At 40.5% G+C, this 16,556-nt stretch overlaps 1 protein-coding gene across 3 annotated transcripts in view; it reads left to right on the top strand.

The window, feature by feature from the left end:
• The window catches only part of COP1 (COP1 E3 ubiquitin ligase), a 212,431-nt gene that overhangs the window by 17,121 nt on the left and 178,754 nt on the right, over positions 1-16,556 (top strand). For 2 of the 3 annotated variants that reach the window (XM_074960995.1, XM_074960998.1), the window contains 3 exons: positions 1,185-1,261; positions 5,511-5,630; positions 8,103-8,171. In XM_074960995.1, the coding sequence (XP_074817096.1) occupies positions 1,185-1,261; positions 5,511-5,630; positions 8,103-8,171 (266 nt within the window). The remainder of the gene's footprint in view (positions 1-1,184; positions 1,262-5,510; positions 5,631-8,102; positions 8,172-16,556) is intronic. The other variant, XM_074960997.1, reaches the window with a different exon arrangement.

The raw sequence follows: 16,556 nt of genomic DNA, 5'->3' as shown, positions 1-16,556 counted from the left end.
TCCACTGAATTCTTTCAGAAAAATACAACAATTGCAGTTGGGTGTTCGAGATTATTTTAAATTTTCCGTTCTATTTTTTCATGCCTTGATATTTCATTCAGACTTTATCTTCCTGATTCACATTGAGTCTCCAATATTTATGTAGCTGTGCACCTGTATAAATCATATTTCTGAGATTCTCCCCTCTCAAGAATGTGGAAAGAGGCATTCCTATTTAGAGTGTGCTCCTATGCATGCACAAATTTCCTTTGTTACAATTATAGACTGAAATGTAGAAATATTTTTTTTGGCAATTAAAGTGAGAGAGTGAACTACTCTGATATATAATCTTTTCTTTAATAAAGCTTTTTGAGGGTTTTAAAGGCGGTCAAAAGTCAAGGGGGTGTTGCGTGTATGGGGAACAGGGGTTGTTAGTCAAAGAGTGAGTAAGGGGAGACTAAATCAATACGTGAAACAAAATTATACCAAAAAAGAAATGTTTAAAGAATATGTTGCTAGAAGGTAGTTGTTGTTTGGGGGCTTTTAAAATTTTTTTTGGCCTGTTTGATGCTACTTGCTAATCTGCAGTGAATCAGTTACCACTTCGTCTCTTTCCTGATTGTACTTTAACCCTGAAGCTGAAATAATTAATCTAATTAAATGATCATAGTAAATTACAAAGATGAACTAAAGTTTTGGGAACTACACTGCCCCTAACTCCTGGTCCTGCTGACTTTTTTTTGTTTTGTTTTGGTTTTTTTGAATCTTTACCGTCACATTTTCTTTAATTTAAAAAAGTCTCTCCCCATGTTGCTATAAGAAAGACACACAGACGAAAGAGGGAAAGTGACTAGGTAGGGAAAGGGAAAAGGAGTACTTGTGGCACCTTAGACTAACAAATTTATTAGAGTTAGTGTAAGGTGCCACAAGTACTCCTTTTCTTTTTACGGATACAGACTAACACGGCTGCTACTCTGAAACCTGTCATTATGCTAGGTAGGGAAAATCAGTGAAACTGCTTGTAGATAACATTGTCAAATGTTCCCAGTAATCTGCAAAAGTTTTTCTCTAATCTTTGTTATGTTAATCTTGTTACAATTAACACTTAGTAGGTAAAACAGTCTTCAAGCAGAATTTTTTTTAAACGTTCATTAAGTTATCCACCATCTCTTGTCTTAACATGGTGTTTTCTTTCTGATTTGTAGTGAATGAGCTCATCCTCAAACAGAAGCAAAGATTTGAGGAAAAGCGATTCAAACTGGACCATTCAGTGAGTAGCACCGTATGTTTCAACTCTTCTTTCTTTGTTTTTATTAAGGGTCTTGGATGGGAATTGCTCCACAGCCTAGGTTAATGCAGGACAAATATCACTATTGATGTGAAGGAAAGAGTTTACTTTAGGGGGAATAAGCCTATATCAGTAGCTTTGGATCACAGCAGCTGTGTTTATTCTGGCTGTCCCTTCCTTCTCTGCCTTCCATCATGAATGAAGCAAGCAGTTGTCCTACTTTAGATGTCATCAGACATACTTAATAGTAGGACTGTTGATTGATTGCAGTTAACTCACACGATTAACTAAAAAAAATTAATCGTGATTAATCGCAGTTTTAATCACACTGTTAAACAATAGAATACCAATTGAAATTTATTAAATAATTTGGATGATTTTATATATTTTTCAAATATTTGATTTCAGTTTACAACACAGAATACAAAGTGTACAGTGCTCACTCCATAATTTTTATTATGGATATTTGCACTGTAAAAATGATAAACACAAGAAATAGTATTTTTCAGTTCACCTCATACAAGTACTGTAGTGCAATCTCTTTATCGTGAAAGTGCAATTTACAAATGCAGATTTTTTTGTTACATAATTTCACTCAAAAACAAAACAACGTAAAACTTTAGCGCCTACATGTCCACTCAGTCCTACTTCTTGTTCAGCCAATTGCTCAGACAAACAAGTTGTTTACATTTATGGGAGATAATTCTGTCTACTACTTAATTACAGTGTCACCTGTAAACGAGAACAGGTGTTTGCATGGCACTGTTGTAACCAGCATTGCTAGGTATTTGTGTGCCAGGCATGCTAAACATTCGTATGCCCCTTCATGCTTTGGCCACCATTCCAGAGGACATGCTTCCATGCCGATGACGCTCGTTTAATGCATGATTTCTTTAATTAAAATTGTGACAAATCCTTGGGGGAGAATGGTATGTCTCCTTCCTTGTTTTACCTGCATTCTTCCGTATATTTCGTGTTATGGCAATCTCAGATGATGACCCAGCACATGTTCATTTTAAGAACGCTTTCACTGCAGATTTGACAAAATGCAAAGAAGGTACCAATGTGAGATTTTCTAAAAGTAGCTACAGCACTTGACCCAAGGTTTAAGAATCTGAAGTGCCTTCCAAAATCTGAGAAGGATGAGGTGTGGAGCATGTTTTCCAAAGTCTTAAAAGAGCAACAGTCTGATGCGGAAACTACAGAACCCGAACCACCAAAAAAGAAAATCAACCTTTTGTGGGTGGCATCTGCTCGGATGATGAAAATGAACGTGCATCAGTCCCCACTGCTTTGGGTCATTATCGAGCAGAACCTGTTGTTAACATGGAAGCATGTCCTCTGGGATGGTGGTTGAAACATGAAGGGACATATGACTCTTTAGTGCATCTGACAAGTAAATATCTTGCCATGCCAGCTACAACAGTGCCATGCAAACGCCTGTTCTCATTTTCAGGTGATGTAAACAAGAAGCAGGCAGCATTATCTCCCATAAATGTAAATAAACTTGTTTGTCTGAGTGATTGGCAGAACAAGAAGTAGGACTGAATGGACTCGTAGGCTCTAAAGTTTTACATTGTTTTGTTTTTGAGTGCAGTTATTTTTTGTACATAATTCTACATTTGTAAGTTCAACTTTCATGATAAAGAGGTTGCACTACAGTACTTATATTTTTCAATTCACATCATACATTTCTTCTTTTTTATAGTACAAATTTGTAACAAAACAAGAATGTAAAGTGAGCACCGTACACTTTGTATTCTGTGTTCTAATTGAAATAAATATATTTGAAAATGTAGAAAACATTCAAAAGTATTTAAAAGGTATTCTATTGTTTAACAAAACAATTAATTGATTGATTTTTTTGATCATGTGATTGATAGAGGTTGGGAAGTTCCCTGAAAAAAAGCATACTTGTCAAAAGGGAATAATCAGGCATTCGTTGCTGGAAATAGTAGCTATATGCTGAGCCTGGTAGCAAGTTTGTGGCACCAATCAACTAATACGTATGATCATGCCAGCCATAAAAGGGTAAGGAAATCCTTTGGAGCATTGAAATCTTGGCTCTGATCCCAGATAAAATGACCTGGTTCCATTCTAGATATTGTTTGTGTCACAAAATGAGAATACAGTTGAGCATAATTAGTAGTTTCTGCTGATTAGAGTCCCTGGACTGGAGAAGTGTAGAGGATCTAGTGTGTTAGGACCAGAATGTATACACAGAGCTGTTGGGCAGGAAACTTGAACAACATCAGCCTGCACTATGCCTGACTTCATTTACCTCATTTATGTATTTTATAAATCCAGTTTAGAAAGCAATATTAAAAGGCTTGAAACTCATGTTTTTCATTGTCAGTGAAGGAGAACAACTAGCCTTCCACTAAGGTAGCTTGAGCTTTGGGACTGTGTTGTACAAATGACTGCTTTTACTAATTAGGTGGCTTTTAAAAAAAGTATAACTAAGGCTAACCTGAGCTACAGAAACCTGTAGGGGGTTCTTGCTTAATTAAAAGACCATGCTGAAGTATCCCCAAGTCTTCCTGTCCAGTTGAATTGGACCTTCAGCTAAAAGCACATGTACTAGTTAACCGATTTTGCCCAGTCCCTTTAGTAATTGTTTGAGGCAAGTTTCATAATGTATACAATAAGCAAATGTGGCATCTTTATCCATACGACATGTGAATCATGCACCTCAAGGAGTTGACTTATTTCTTTAAAAATGTGTGTTCCTCATTTTATTGGAATGTTTTTCCTAAATTTGCTGCTTCAGCCTGATGTACCAGTTTAGCAATGTGGAGATCATTTTTGATTTTGGCAGAATTCTGTTTTCCTCTAAGACTAGCCCTTATTATAATTATACCCTTTTTAAGATCTCCTCAAATAAAAATTCTTGGATCTTCAAAAATATCACCTTTTGTAGTGATAATCAAGTTGGGCCATTTCCAGCAGTTGACAAGAACATCTGAGGAACGGTGGGGGTGGGGAATAAACATGGGGAAATAGTTTTACTTTGTGTAACGACCCATCCACTCCCAGTCTCTATTCAAGCCTAAGTTAATTGTATCCAGTTTGCAAATTAATTCCAATTCAGCAGTCTCTCCTTGGAGTCTGTTTCTGAAGTTTTTTGTTGAAGAATTGCAACTTTTAGGTCTGTAATCGAGTGACCAAAGAGATTGAAGTGTTCTCCGACTGGTTTTTGAATGTTATAATTCTTGATGTCTGATTTGTGTCCATTTATTCTTTTACGTAGAGACTGTCCAGTTTGACCAATGTACATGGCAGAGGGGCATTGCTGGCACATGATGGCATATATCACATTGGTAGATGTGCAGGTGAACAAGCCTCTGATAGTGTGGCTGATGTGATTAGGCCCTATGATGGTGTCCCCTGAATAGATATGTGGACACAGTTGGCAACAAGCTTTGTTGCAAGGATAGGTTCCTGGGTTAGTGGTTCTGTTGTGTGGTGTGTGGTTGCTGGTGAGTATTTGCTTCAGGTTGCGGGGCTGTCTTTAAGCAAGGACTGGCCTGTCTCCCAAGATCTGTGAGTGATGGGTTGTCCTTCAGGGTAGGTTGTGGATCCTTGATGTGTTGGAGAGGTTTTAGTTGGGGGTTGAAGGTGATGGCTAGTGGCGTTCTGTTATTTTCTGTATTGTTTCATTACTCATACTTAGTGCTGTAACACACACATGCTATAGCAAAACAATAAACTTTGTCAACTGGCAATATTGGGTAGTTGACAGCTTTTATCCCCAGTCCTGTGAATGCATATGCTTAACTGGAAATGCATGAGTAATCAATAAATGGAAGTCGGAGAACTTTCACCAATCTCTTAGATCCTGCAGTGTAACAAAACATCTTGAATTAACGAGTCAGATAGTCCTATCTAGGTCAGTTTTTATCTGGCTTTGTTTCTTAGTGAGAGCTAATGATATTTCTCTACTTGTTTTGCCAATTCCTGAAGTTGTTAATGGCACCAGACTTGTGGTAAACACACAAGCCTACCTTACAGCTCTACCCTAGCATAGGGTACTTCCTCAAATACTTCCCCAATAAGATAAGTTGTTGCTGGGGTGTGATAAATAAGGTTCCTATACTTTTGGGGAATTCTTCTTTCTGAAAACTACTTTGTTGTGTGCTTTACAAAGGATGAAATACTGGAATACTAGTTTAAATATCTTATGTCAAAGAACTCTGACTGGTATTTACCGTCTCTTCCTCTGCTCTCTTGTTCTCTTTTTTAGAATGGACACAGATGGCAGATATTTCAAGACTTATTGGGAACTGATCAAGATAACCTTGACTTGGCCAATGTTAACTTGATGTTGGAGCTGCTTGTGCAAAAGAAGAAGCAGTTGGAGGCAGTAAGGAGCTTTTCTTATCTTATTTCATTTACTAATAAATTAATTGTGATTAATCACAGGCATCTTCCTTCCAAAAATATTTCCTTGTTTTTGCAATGGAATCGTAATGCAGAATTAATCTTAGGGTTTTCTATAGGATCCCAGTGCTCTAGTATTGAGCGCTTCTCCATCTCACTGACTTTAATGACCGCAAACTACGTCCAGTATTGGAGTACGATACGAAAAACCTTATGATCTCACTTGAGGCAGGATTATGCTGAAGAGAAAGCTGAGAGAAAATATCTGTGGGAAAAGGAATACAGAAAGTGACCTGCCAAGCAAGTGGCAGTTAGAGTACACTGTCTTTGATATAATTAGACATTTGCTAAGTGAACATTTGACTTCTAGATGTGTAAAATGTGAGGATCTAACTAAACAATAACCCTTTAAGGGGAGCTCCATATGCTTACTAATTTATTTGCACCTTGAAGGAATTACTGTGAAACATGAGATTTTTAGCTCTTACAGCTCCCAATTTGAAACAAAGAGAATTTGAGTAATCAGCATCTCTGAAAATTAGGACCTTTCCCTTTTTATGCTTAAAGGAAAACCGTGGTTGTCTTGCGTATCATAGCAGTATGAAAGTTTATAAGCTAAAAGCAATCTGTCACTATGAATAAACTGAAGTCTATTTGTTTTTGTATAATTTTTGTTATAATTGGTAATTGAGTATAATTCTGGAACTGAGTATTGCTGGAAAACGATCAGCTGAAACCAACAATGTGAGAGGAGACAGGCCTAATGCAACCCACTCTATGAAAAAGTGTGTGTAAGAGGGTCAGTGGTCTAATATTGGAAGTGGAATTGGATGGCAGTTGATACATGGGTGGGCAGACTTTAGAACAATAATTTTTGATAAAGAATTCTTAGGGCAGTAGTTCTCAAACTTTTGTAGTGGTGACCCCCTTTCACATCAAGCCTCTGAGTGCGACCCCCCCCCCCAAATTAAAAACACTTTTTTATATATTTAACAACATTTATAAATGCTGGATGCAAAGTGGGGTTTGGGGTAGAGGCTGACAGCTCATGACCCCCACCCCTCCCCCGGTAATAACCTCGTGACCCCCTCAGGGGTTCTCAAACTGGGGGTCGGGACCCCTGTCTTAGTGGCTTTCAAGATCAATTAAGTCATAATCTTTTTTGCTTGGTTTTGGCTTCTGTGAGGAAATGAAATACACTAAAATAAAATCCCTTTTACATTTCTGGTTAAAAAAATAAATAAATAAAAAAAATTGCTAGATTAAATGTAAGAGGTCTTTTAATCAGATTGTGTGGGGATTTACACGTGTACTTTCCTGTGTATAGAGGACAGACCCCTTGGGGGTATTGTTTAAAGTTTTCCATTGGGCTGGGGTCAGACTTTATAGTAAATCTGTTTTCTTCTGGAAGCCTTGGAATGACAAACGTGAAACGCTTCAGGTTGTCACCACAAATATGATTGAGGAGAGAGCTTTGAAATGGAGAGCTTATATCCTGTTCAGTTATAAGACTATCCTCTTCAGAATAAAAGCATCATCTAGGTGTAGGAATAGTAATGCTTCACTTACACTTTTGGAGGTACCCATTCAGATTTAAAAACTAAGTGTTCCTCTGTAAATTTTACCTACCTCCTTTTCTGGTTATTTTGGAAACATATTATGATAGCAAAAGAACCAGACCAGAAAAGTAGTTTATCCCATCCTTCTCAGCTGTTTTTCCCCTTAATGGATCCCTGATGCCCCTTCCCCTGGCTCACCTTTGAGCTCATACTCAGTCCTACAGTAAACTAATTTTTCTAAGATCTGTGCAAATTGCTCTTCCATGTGTCTGTCTAGTATTAGTGGTGCACTGATGTTAGGAATAGAGAGAATCTACATTCCTGTCACCTTCTTGCCTCCAAGTTTCGGGTCATTGCAAAGGAAAATATAAGGAATTAATTTATTTAGGAAACTGAAACACCTTTTTCCCTTTCCCAAAACAGCTAATCTTCACTAGCGAGTTTATTTTCCATTACCAAAGCTCTTTTTGTGCTTCTGTGGAATGTTCCTTTGGGGAAAGGGTTGTCATTTTCTGAAACCAAATTATTCCATTTGATTGGTTGATTAGAGGTGAAAGCTCAAGATCTGCCAACAGTGGAAGATGCGCAACCTTTGTTCCAAAAGGGTCTGAAATCACTCCACCTGGGAGGAGAATGAAAAATGTGCTTTGCCTATTAACCACCTGTAATACACAAAAGGAGAATATTCGTGTCCTATAATGTAAAACTTTGCCATGTGCCAACCAGAACTTTGAAACCTAGAAGCAAAGCAAAACCACCTTACTTGTAATTGTGACTTAATGTGCTGCTCCTTTCCCCTACTTCTAAATGAAAGTGATTTGTTTCCATGCCTGCTATGAATTGTTGTGCATAAAATTAATCTACTTTTTCTCTTTAAATTTAATTTTCTGTTACAGGAGTCCCATGCTGCCCAATTACAGATCCTTATGGAATTCCTCAAGGTTGCCAGGAGAAATAAAAGAGAGGTAGCAGATTTTTTGTTTTTGTTTTTGCTACTGGGTGAGGCTTTTTCCTTCTTTAAAAGGGGGGAGCAGGGAAATAGGTCAGCCTGAAATGATCTCACTGAGGAGAAAATTCTCTGCTGCAGAGGGATATTTGAAATACCTGGATTTCCAGGAGAATAGATCAGTTTAAATATGACAGCTTCGGTCTTTAACCTCCATTGCCTTTTTGTTTCATATTGTTGGTTGCATACATGTGGAGAGGGGAAATTGTCACGGAAAGAGTCCACGCTGGCAACTCGTGGTAAATTCGTGAAACAAGATGCAAGTGTGAGGGGGAAAATGGAAAGCGAGGGAGGGAAGGCTGGTAGGCACCTTTTAAAATTGTTTCCAAAATTATATCAAAAATGTCAATGCTTTCAGGATCTGGAAGAATGTTAATTTCTCTCCGTCACAGTACCAAATGGGGATAAGTTGCCAAGATCAGTAAGAACAAAGAACTAATATAAAGGCACTCAGGATGTTTAAAAAAAAAAACAACAACAAAACGGGCAGGATGTAACAAAATGAGATTAAAATAGGAAAAATAAAAGGAAGGTAATATAGCACAGAAAAAATCCAAAACACAGATTATCAAAAGTCTGGGAAGAGAGGTTTAGAAAGTAGTAATGCCAAAATGGAACAAGAGACATGGAGGTGATGGTGGACAGAAAATTGGCTCTTCTACCAACATACAGCATTACAAACTCATACTTCATGTGGATTTCTCCTCCCCCCCCCCCTTTGTGTTTTTTTTTTTTGAGAGTTGATGTGTAGGTATCATGTCCCAAACCATGGAAGTGGTGGTCCCATTTGCTACATGAGTAATGAAACTGCACCTGGAATATTATACAATGCTGTGCACCTTAGTATCAGAAATATTCCAACCAATTGGAAAGAATTGCAATAAGTCTCCAAAATGGCTGGGGATCTGGAGGGGCTGATTTCTGCTGAAAGAGTTAAAGTAGAACATGTATAGCTTTGCTGTTTGACTAGTGAGGGGGGCAACAAGGGTGCAACCCTAAAATATCTGCAGGCTGTAAATACCAATGATAGTAGAGGAACTGTCCAGAGTGGCCAAGCAAGTTATAAGGCCTGAGCCAAAGCCCATTGAAGTTGATGGCACTCTTCAGTGGACGAGGCCCCTAGGGAGGAGTAATGGGATGGAACTGAGAGAGAAATTTAGGTTCAATATCAGGAATAAGTCCTTAAATACAGGGTTTATTAGACTAGGAGTAACTTCCAATATGAAATGGTGAAAGCACTATCACTTAAGTAGTTTAAAACTAGATTTTAACATAGACTGCTGTTCTGCATTGGTTGGGCATGGTCTTTGATAACCTATTGGATCTCTTCCCTCTCTAATTTCTGTACTTTATAAAGCATGCCCTTTGTAGTTCTTAAACTTGCTTCTTTTAAACGTCTTAATGCATAATTTAAAAGAAGGAAGGGGAAAAAACTTTGCTCAGAGACGTATGTTCATTTTGGGTGGTAGCAGAACTTGGATTGATTTGTTCCTGTGTTTAGCACCTATCTTTGTATTCAGTTAGGGTGACCAGATGTCCTGATTTTTATAGGGACAGTCCCAATATTTGGGGCTTTTTCTTATATAGGCACCAATTACCTCCCTACCCCGTCCCGATTTTTTTTTTTCCTTTTCCCTCCACATTTGCTAACTGGTCACCCTATCTTCAGTATCTCTGCTTTCATCTTAAATAAACAAAAACCTCTACTTGTTATGGTTGTGAAGAAAACTTCCAAAATTTGAATCAAGATAGGTCTTCACTGCAGTTAACTTGGCTGTTACTCTGGCATTACCCTGCTCCCCTCCCATCCACACACAATCCTTTCATCTGAGTTTGACGCCTTCAACCCAGGCTAGCTGGCTTGTCTGTGGCTGAAGGCTAAAACCTGAGTGAGGTTTCCGTTTCGGCTGGTAACCCTCCCACTTTGCAGTGAGACTGCACGACTAAACCACTTGAGTGCTGGTAGTCCTTCAGTGCCTTCCCACAGTCTTCCTGTATGCCCAGAAGGACAAACAAGTTCTCCCAAAAGAATCAGAGTGGTTCAGCTTGCAGCAGTACAAAGAATTCCTAGCACTGCACCCAGGTGAGTGCAGCACCAGTGAGGACACAATAATTCTACTATCGCTTTGCACTGTGGCTGCTCATTCCCAGCTGTGGCTAACCTTGAGTGCTGGTCACTTGAGTTAGCTTTGCAGTGGAGGCATGCCTCTAGTATAGGGGTGGGCAAACTACGGCCCACGAGCCGTTTTAATCCGGCCCTTGATCTCCTGCTGGGGAATGGGGTCTGGGGCTTGCCCTGCTCTGTGCAGCTCCCGGGGAGCAGGGTTGGTGGCTGCTCCACATGGCTCCCAGTAGCACTAACATGTCCCCCCTCCAGCTCCTACACATGGGGCAGCTAGTTGGCTCTGTTCTGCATACTGCCCCTGCCCCAAGCGCCACCCCTGCAGCTCCCATTGGCCAGGAACTGTGGCCAATGGGAGCTGCAGGGGCAGTGCCTGTGGACGGGGCAGCGCACAGCAGAGCCGCCTGGCCGCACCTCTGTGTAGGAGCCAGAGGGGGGACATGCCGCTGCTTCCAGGAGCTGCTTGAGGTAAGTGCCACCTGGAGTCTGCACCCCTGAGCTACCCCTCCCTGTGCCCCAACCCCCTATCCCAGCCTTGATCCCCTTCCAAACCTCTCGGTCCCAGCCTGGAGCCCCCTCCTGTACCCCAAATTCCTCATCTCCAGCCCCACCCCAGAGCCTGCACCCCCAGCCGGAGCCCTCGCTCCACCTCCCGCCCTCTGAACCCCTCGGTCTCAGCCCAGAGAACCCTCCTACATCACAAACCCCTCATCCCCATCCCCACCCTGGAGCTCACACATCCAGCCAGTGCCCTCACCCCCTCCCACACCCAACCCCAATTTCCTGAGCATTCATGGCCTGCCATACAATTTCTATACCCAGATGTGGCCCTCGGGTCAAAAAGTTTGCCCACCCCTGCTCTATTGTAATCACTTTAGATATAGCTACTGGGAGCTGCCCCATTCATCCAGGTCAGGTGCTAATTCAGAAGCCTGATGATGATTAAATGTCAACATTAAGTATTTCATTCCTGATGTTCTAAAGGAGAGAGAGAATCTCAAATCTGCTCTGTTTCCTGTGAGTCTCATTTTTATGCTGGCAGTGGATGACCATTTGGGAAAGTATAACCACATATTATTTTTCCCAGTCAAAAGGGAGTCAAGCCCCAGGAGGCTAAGAACCTGTGGGCATACTAAAGGCTCAAATTTAAGATGCCTACCGGAGTTCAGAGGGCATGTACAGTCATATTTTGAATGTCTGACATGGTATCGTGAATGTCTCATTTTGGCAATTTATATGGGAGAGATTATTTTATGGGTAGAACTTGAAAGAATGCCACCACCCTTTTTTCCGCTATTTGATTATGGTAAAAATATTTGAAGACTAACTGTAACTTGACTCAGTAACTAGGCGTATGTCTACACTGCTATTAAAGGCCATGGCTGGCCCTTGTCAGTTGACTTGGGCTCAAGCTACAGGGCCGTAAAATTGTGATGTAGACGTTCAGGCGTGGGCTGGAGCTCGAGCTCTGGAACTCCCTGAGAGGGGAGATCAAATACCTACATTGCAGTTTTTACAACCTCACAAGCCCAAGTTAGCTGACATAGGCCAGCTGCGGATGTCTGCTTGCAGCATAGATGTACCCTAAGAGCAAGTTGGAACCTTAGGTTAGAAAAGGAGCTCTTTTTCTGAGAGTGGCAAGTGTCTGTTTTGATTTTTTTTGGCATAATTTGATATTCCTTTAAGATATTATATTGTTTGGAAGCGACATTTCCTAACTTGCCCCAGTACATTATTGCAGGATTTTCTAAACAGAGGTTGATTTTTACATAACACTTGTGTTGCAGTTCCTAGACAAACTAGTTAAATTCCTTGTCTGATACTGTACACTTGATAAGGTCCCAGAGTGAATTTACCAGTGCAATTCTGGATACCAGCATATTCAAAGTACATAGTAAAACAGCTACAGCACTAGTTGCAAGGAGATTGGAACAAGTTATCTGCCTATAAGATGGTTGGAATAACATGTATTGTAAACCACCAAAATATGTTAGATACTATTAATTGTGAAGCTGTAAGTCCTAAGATTCTTACTGACTTTTTACTGTTACTTTGTAAAAGTAGCTTCTTGGGATTCTATATTCAGTCTCTTGATGGCTCCAGATCAGATTGGCTCAGTTTGTGTTTATAAAATGTTTTTTTCCAATGCCTAAAACTGAAAACTCATCCTGGATTCAGAACATCAAGTTCAGTATTTTTGGGCTCTCACATTGCCAACAATAAAAATTCTGCATTTAGAATTTGTGATAACTGAGCGTGAGGACAAGAGTATTGTCCTCATTGTCTTAGATGTGTTGGGTCTGAAATAGAAATAAATAAATAAAGCTTTTGTTTTGGTCAGAAAAGTAACCAAATGCTCCTGGATGCTCTTGAGAAGGTCAATATTTTAACTTTTATGTACTTGCACTTTGGAGTGCAAAAACATCTCTCAATTTCACATTCACTGGCCCTCTAAAAGGGAAATATAAGTTGTAGCAATTGCAGAAGAATATCCCATTAGAGTTCCTTGTTTTCACATGCTTGTAACTTTCTAAAACACTGATCTTTTGGGGCTGAAGTTATCCATGCATGATCTCTTCACAAAGATGATTTTTTTTTTTTAAGTTTGAGCAAAATCCTTTTGTTTGGAAACATGGTGCAAAAATACCAAACTTTCCCCATGTAATTAAAATATTCTAACCACCTTTCTTTGAAAAAATCCTGTGGACAAAAATGGCTTAAGGTTGAAACTCATGGATACTAATAGCTCTGAAACAAAACTTTTAAACAAAGCAGAGGTACAACTGTTTGAAAAGTATGTATTAATCATTCATAATAGAAAATCTATTTGTATGCAGTGCAAATTTAACATGGACATGTGTTTTCCATATGTATGCCTGGTTAATTAAGTGTACTCTTCTTAGTTCCTCGACCCAACAATCTCTTCTGCTGAAAAAGGGGTAGAGCAAGGGGCTTGTTAAGGTCAAGCTAAATAGCTCTGGAATATTTTTTAGCTCCTTTTTTTAAAAAAGGAAAACAAATGCAAAAACCAGTTACAGTTGCACAGTTAAAATAAGTGTTAAAAGTTAAGGTTTCACAACAACATTGTTAACTCAGCCACATTCTGCAAATACAAATTTTTTTGGTCTGGTTTAATTTAATTTTTAGATTTTTTTTTTTTAAAAATCTCACATTGTCTCATGGTATATTTACCTGCATTTAATTTAAAAACACTTCTAAATTTAGTTGGCCAGTGTCATTTACACCAAAAGGAAAAAATCTCTCAACTGTACACTTAACTATAACGAAAGACCTTACCAGTTGCTCCTTAGACAGATTCCTGTGCTTTTCACTGTTATGAAGGCCACCAAACCTTGGAGTGATCATGTCCCAAGTCTTGTCGTCTGCAGGAAATGTTTTGACCCCATATATCCAAATGTAGGATCTATGGGTGTGAGCGCATTAGCTTATCTCAAGTGTCATATTTGTCCATAGGGAAAGAGGTCTATTGATATCCGTATCCTAGAACATAGCTTGTAGAGCTCAGACATAAATATTTTTTCATCTTTATTGGAGTTTGTGATTTTTTTCTAAATGCAACATTAAGAGTATGCTATAAGTCTTTTGCATTTAATTAACGAGCCTTCTTATTCCATGTGTCATGTGATGAGTATTATTTTTCAGCGGGTGAGTATCCAAGAGGAGCAGAGTAATCCTGAAGTGTTGCACAGCTTTGCTGAAATTGCCTGTTCAGTATTTCAGAATAGTCTTCTTTCTGCCTCATCAATATGTCTCAAACTTTTTGTTCCTTCCCTGTAATGAAGATGTGAAATTGTAGAAATAAGGATAATTATTGTGGGATTAACGCAAGGAATTGGAAGCATGAATTCTCCAGGGTTGTGATTTAGTTCTTGCTCATCACTTTACCTGTCGAACCTTATTGCTTAGTATCCACACACGTGGACAGGATGATGAGTAGGCAAGGGGTGGTGACAAAACTAAAAATCAGTCATTCTCGCATGATATCACGAAGTCTTGATTACATTCCAAGACACCTGAGGTGGATTTATAGTTGTTGTAGGACTTTCCTAGCCCCGCCTTTAAAAACTCAGTTATTTAAGCTTTTTTACATATCAAGCTTTTTAATAAGGGTTGTTAGAACTGAATTAGACAACAGTAAGCCAAGAAAATTGCTAGTATGTAGGGAACAAAATGAGACTTTAATCTATTATGTATTCATTGATGCATGTGTCTGACTCACTTTGTTTTGGTAGGGTTTTTTTGCTCGCATGAAAAATTGGTGATGCTGTCTCATACTAAAAGGGACCTTATTGGACTCATGTACTTTGATAGTGCTTGGAGTTCAGTACCTTTGTAATATAATTTTTATAATAGTACTTGGTTATTTTGTTAATATAACCAAAACTAAATTCTCATATTAACTGGTTCTACTATGGTTTTCTCTGTGCTGCATTGACTTGGAGGCAGAGCCAGATTGGGATAGGAGTGGCTCCACCCATTTCAGGACCCAGCCAATTCTGTTCCCATAGACTTGCGGGCATCTCTGTTTTTTCTGCAGAGCATAGGGATTTTCTCCTCCACACCTAGCAGCAATTTTTCCCCCCTCAGGAGACCACAAAATAGAGCAGGGGTGGGCAAACTTTTTGGCTTGAGGGTCATATCTGGGTATAGAAATTGTATGGTGGGCCATGAATGCTCACGAAATTGGGGTTGGGGTGCAGGAGGGGATGAGGGCTCTGGCTGGGGGTGCGGGCTCTGAGATGGGGCTAGGGATGAGGGGCTTGTGGTGTAGGAGGGTGCTCCGGGCTGAGACCGAGGAATTCAGAGGGTGGAAGGGGGATCAGGGCTGGAGCAGGGGGTTGGGGCATGGGGAGGTGGCTCAGGGGCGCAGGCTCCATGCGGTGTTTACCTTGAGCAGCTTCTGGAAGCAGCAGCATGTCTCCTGTCCAACTCCTACACAGAGGCACAGCCAGGCGGCTCTGCTGCACGCTGCCCCATCCAGAGGCTCCACCTCTGCAGCTCCCAGTGACCACAATTCCCAGCCAATGGGAGCTGTGGGGGTGGCGCTTGGGGCAGGAACAGTGTACAGAGCAGAACCCTCTGGCTGCCTAGGAGCCAGAAGGGGAAACATGCTGCTGCTGTTTTCCGGGAGCTGTGCAGAGCAGCCCCTGACCCTGCTCCCTGGCAGGACTGCATGGAGCGGGGCAAGCCCCAGACCCTGCTCCCCAGTGGGAGCTCGAGGGCCGGATTAAAACAGCTGGCATGCTCGGATGCGGTCTGTAGTTTGCCCACCCCTCAAATAGAGGGTAAGGCTGAAGAAAAAAAGTGGAGAGGAAATGCCAATCCACTCAGTCCTTCATGGAGGGAGGAACAAATCTTTCTCGTCATATGGGAGAGTTTTTCCCTCTGTATGTTGTCCAGTTCCTCTTTTTCTCTGGCCACTTGAGTTTCTACTGGTACAGTCACAGCACCATTTCTTACAAGGGTACTTTCTGGTATCTTTCCCCGAGCAGAAAAAGCTGTAGGGGCTTCTTACTCCCTGGGACAGCTATACCACTCTTACCCACACCCAGCCCTGGCCTCAGCTGCTGTTACTGCTAACTGTCCAGCCTCATTCTGTGGTGCCTTGCAACCTTTCTTCAGTGGTTCTATTTTTTTTTTTTTTTTGAGGAGTCTGTGGTGTTACTTTTATCTCCCATTCTTTCTTTTCTCTCTAAGCAAAGGCAATAGTGAATTTATTCACTGTAGGTGATCTTCCCCTGTCACTTTTTTCCTAGGTGAGCTTGAAGGGGCATTATTACTGCTTCTCCACCTAGCTCTGTCCAAGAGCCTCCAAAGTCATTTTCCCTTACCAAAGCTCGACAGGATTTTTTTAAAAAATAGATAAGGAAGAGAAACTTAACCTTCTTAATGATTCACATGATGTCTCTTTCCTCCCTCAAGAGTTCTGCTTTCTGCTTAAAAGATCCTGAATTCAGGGCTTTGATCCTCACACCACTCCACAAATCAATAAAGAGGGAAAGTTTCTCCTCCTTGGGGGAATTCAGCTAGGGGGGTGAGGAGAAACCACTCCTCTGCTGAGAAAGGTGAATTGTCCTGAGTGGGTGTTCCAGATTCATCAACTATCTGCATACCTGACTGGAACCTCCAGATTCCAAACTTCACAAGTAAGGCTAAAAACAACAGTAAGACCACTGGGATATACTCCTGTCTTCTTCCAAA

The sequence above is a fragment of the Natator depressus genome, chromosome 8, assembly GCF_965152275.1.
Source record: "Natator depressus isolate rNatDep1 chromosome 8, rNatDep2.hap1, whole genome shotgun sequence".
Classification (NCBI taxonomy): domain Eukaryota; kingdom Metazoa; phylum Chordata; order Testudines; family Cheloniidae; genus Natator; species Natator depressus.
This window is presented reverse-complemented; position numbering and strand designations above follow the sequence as displayed.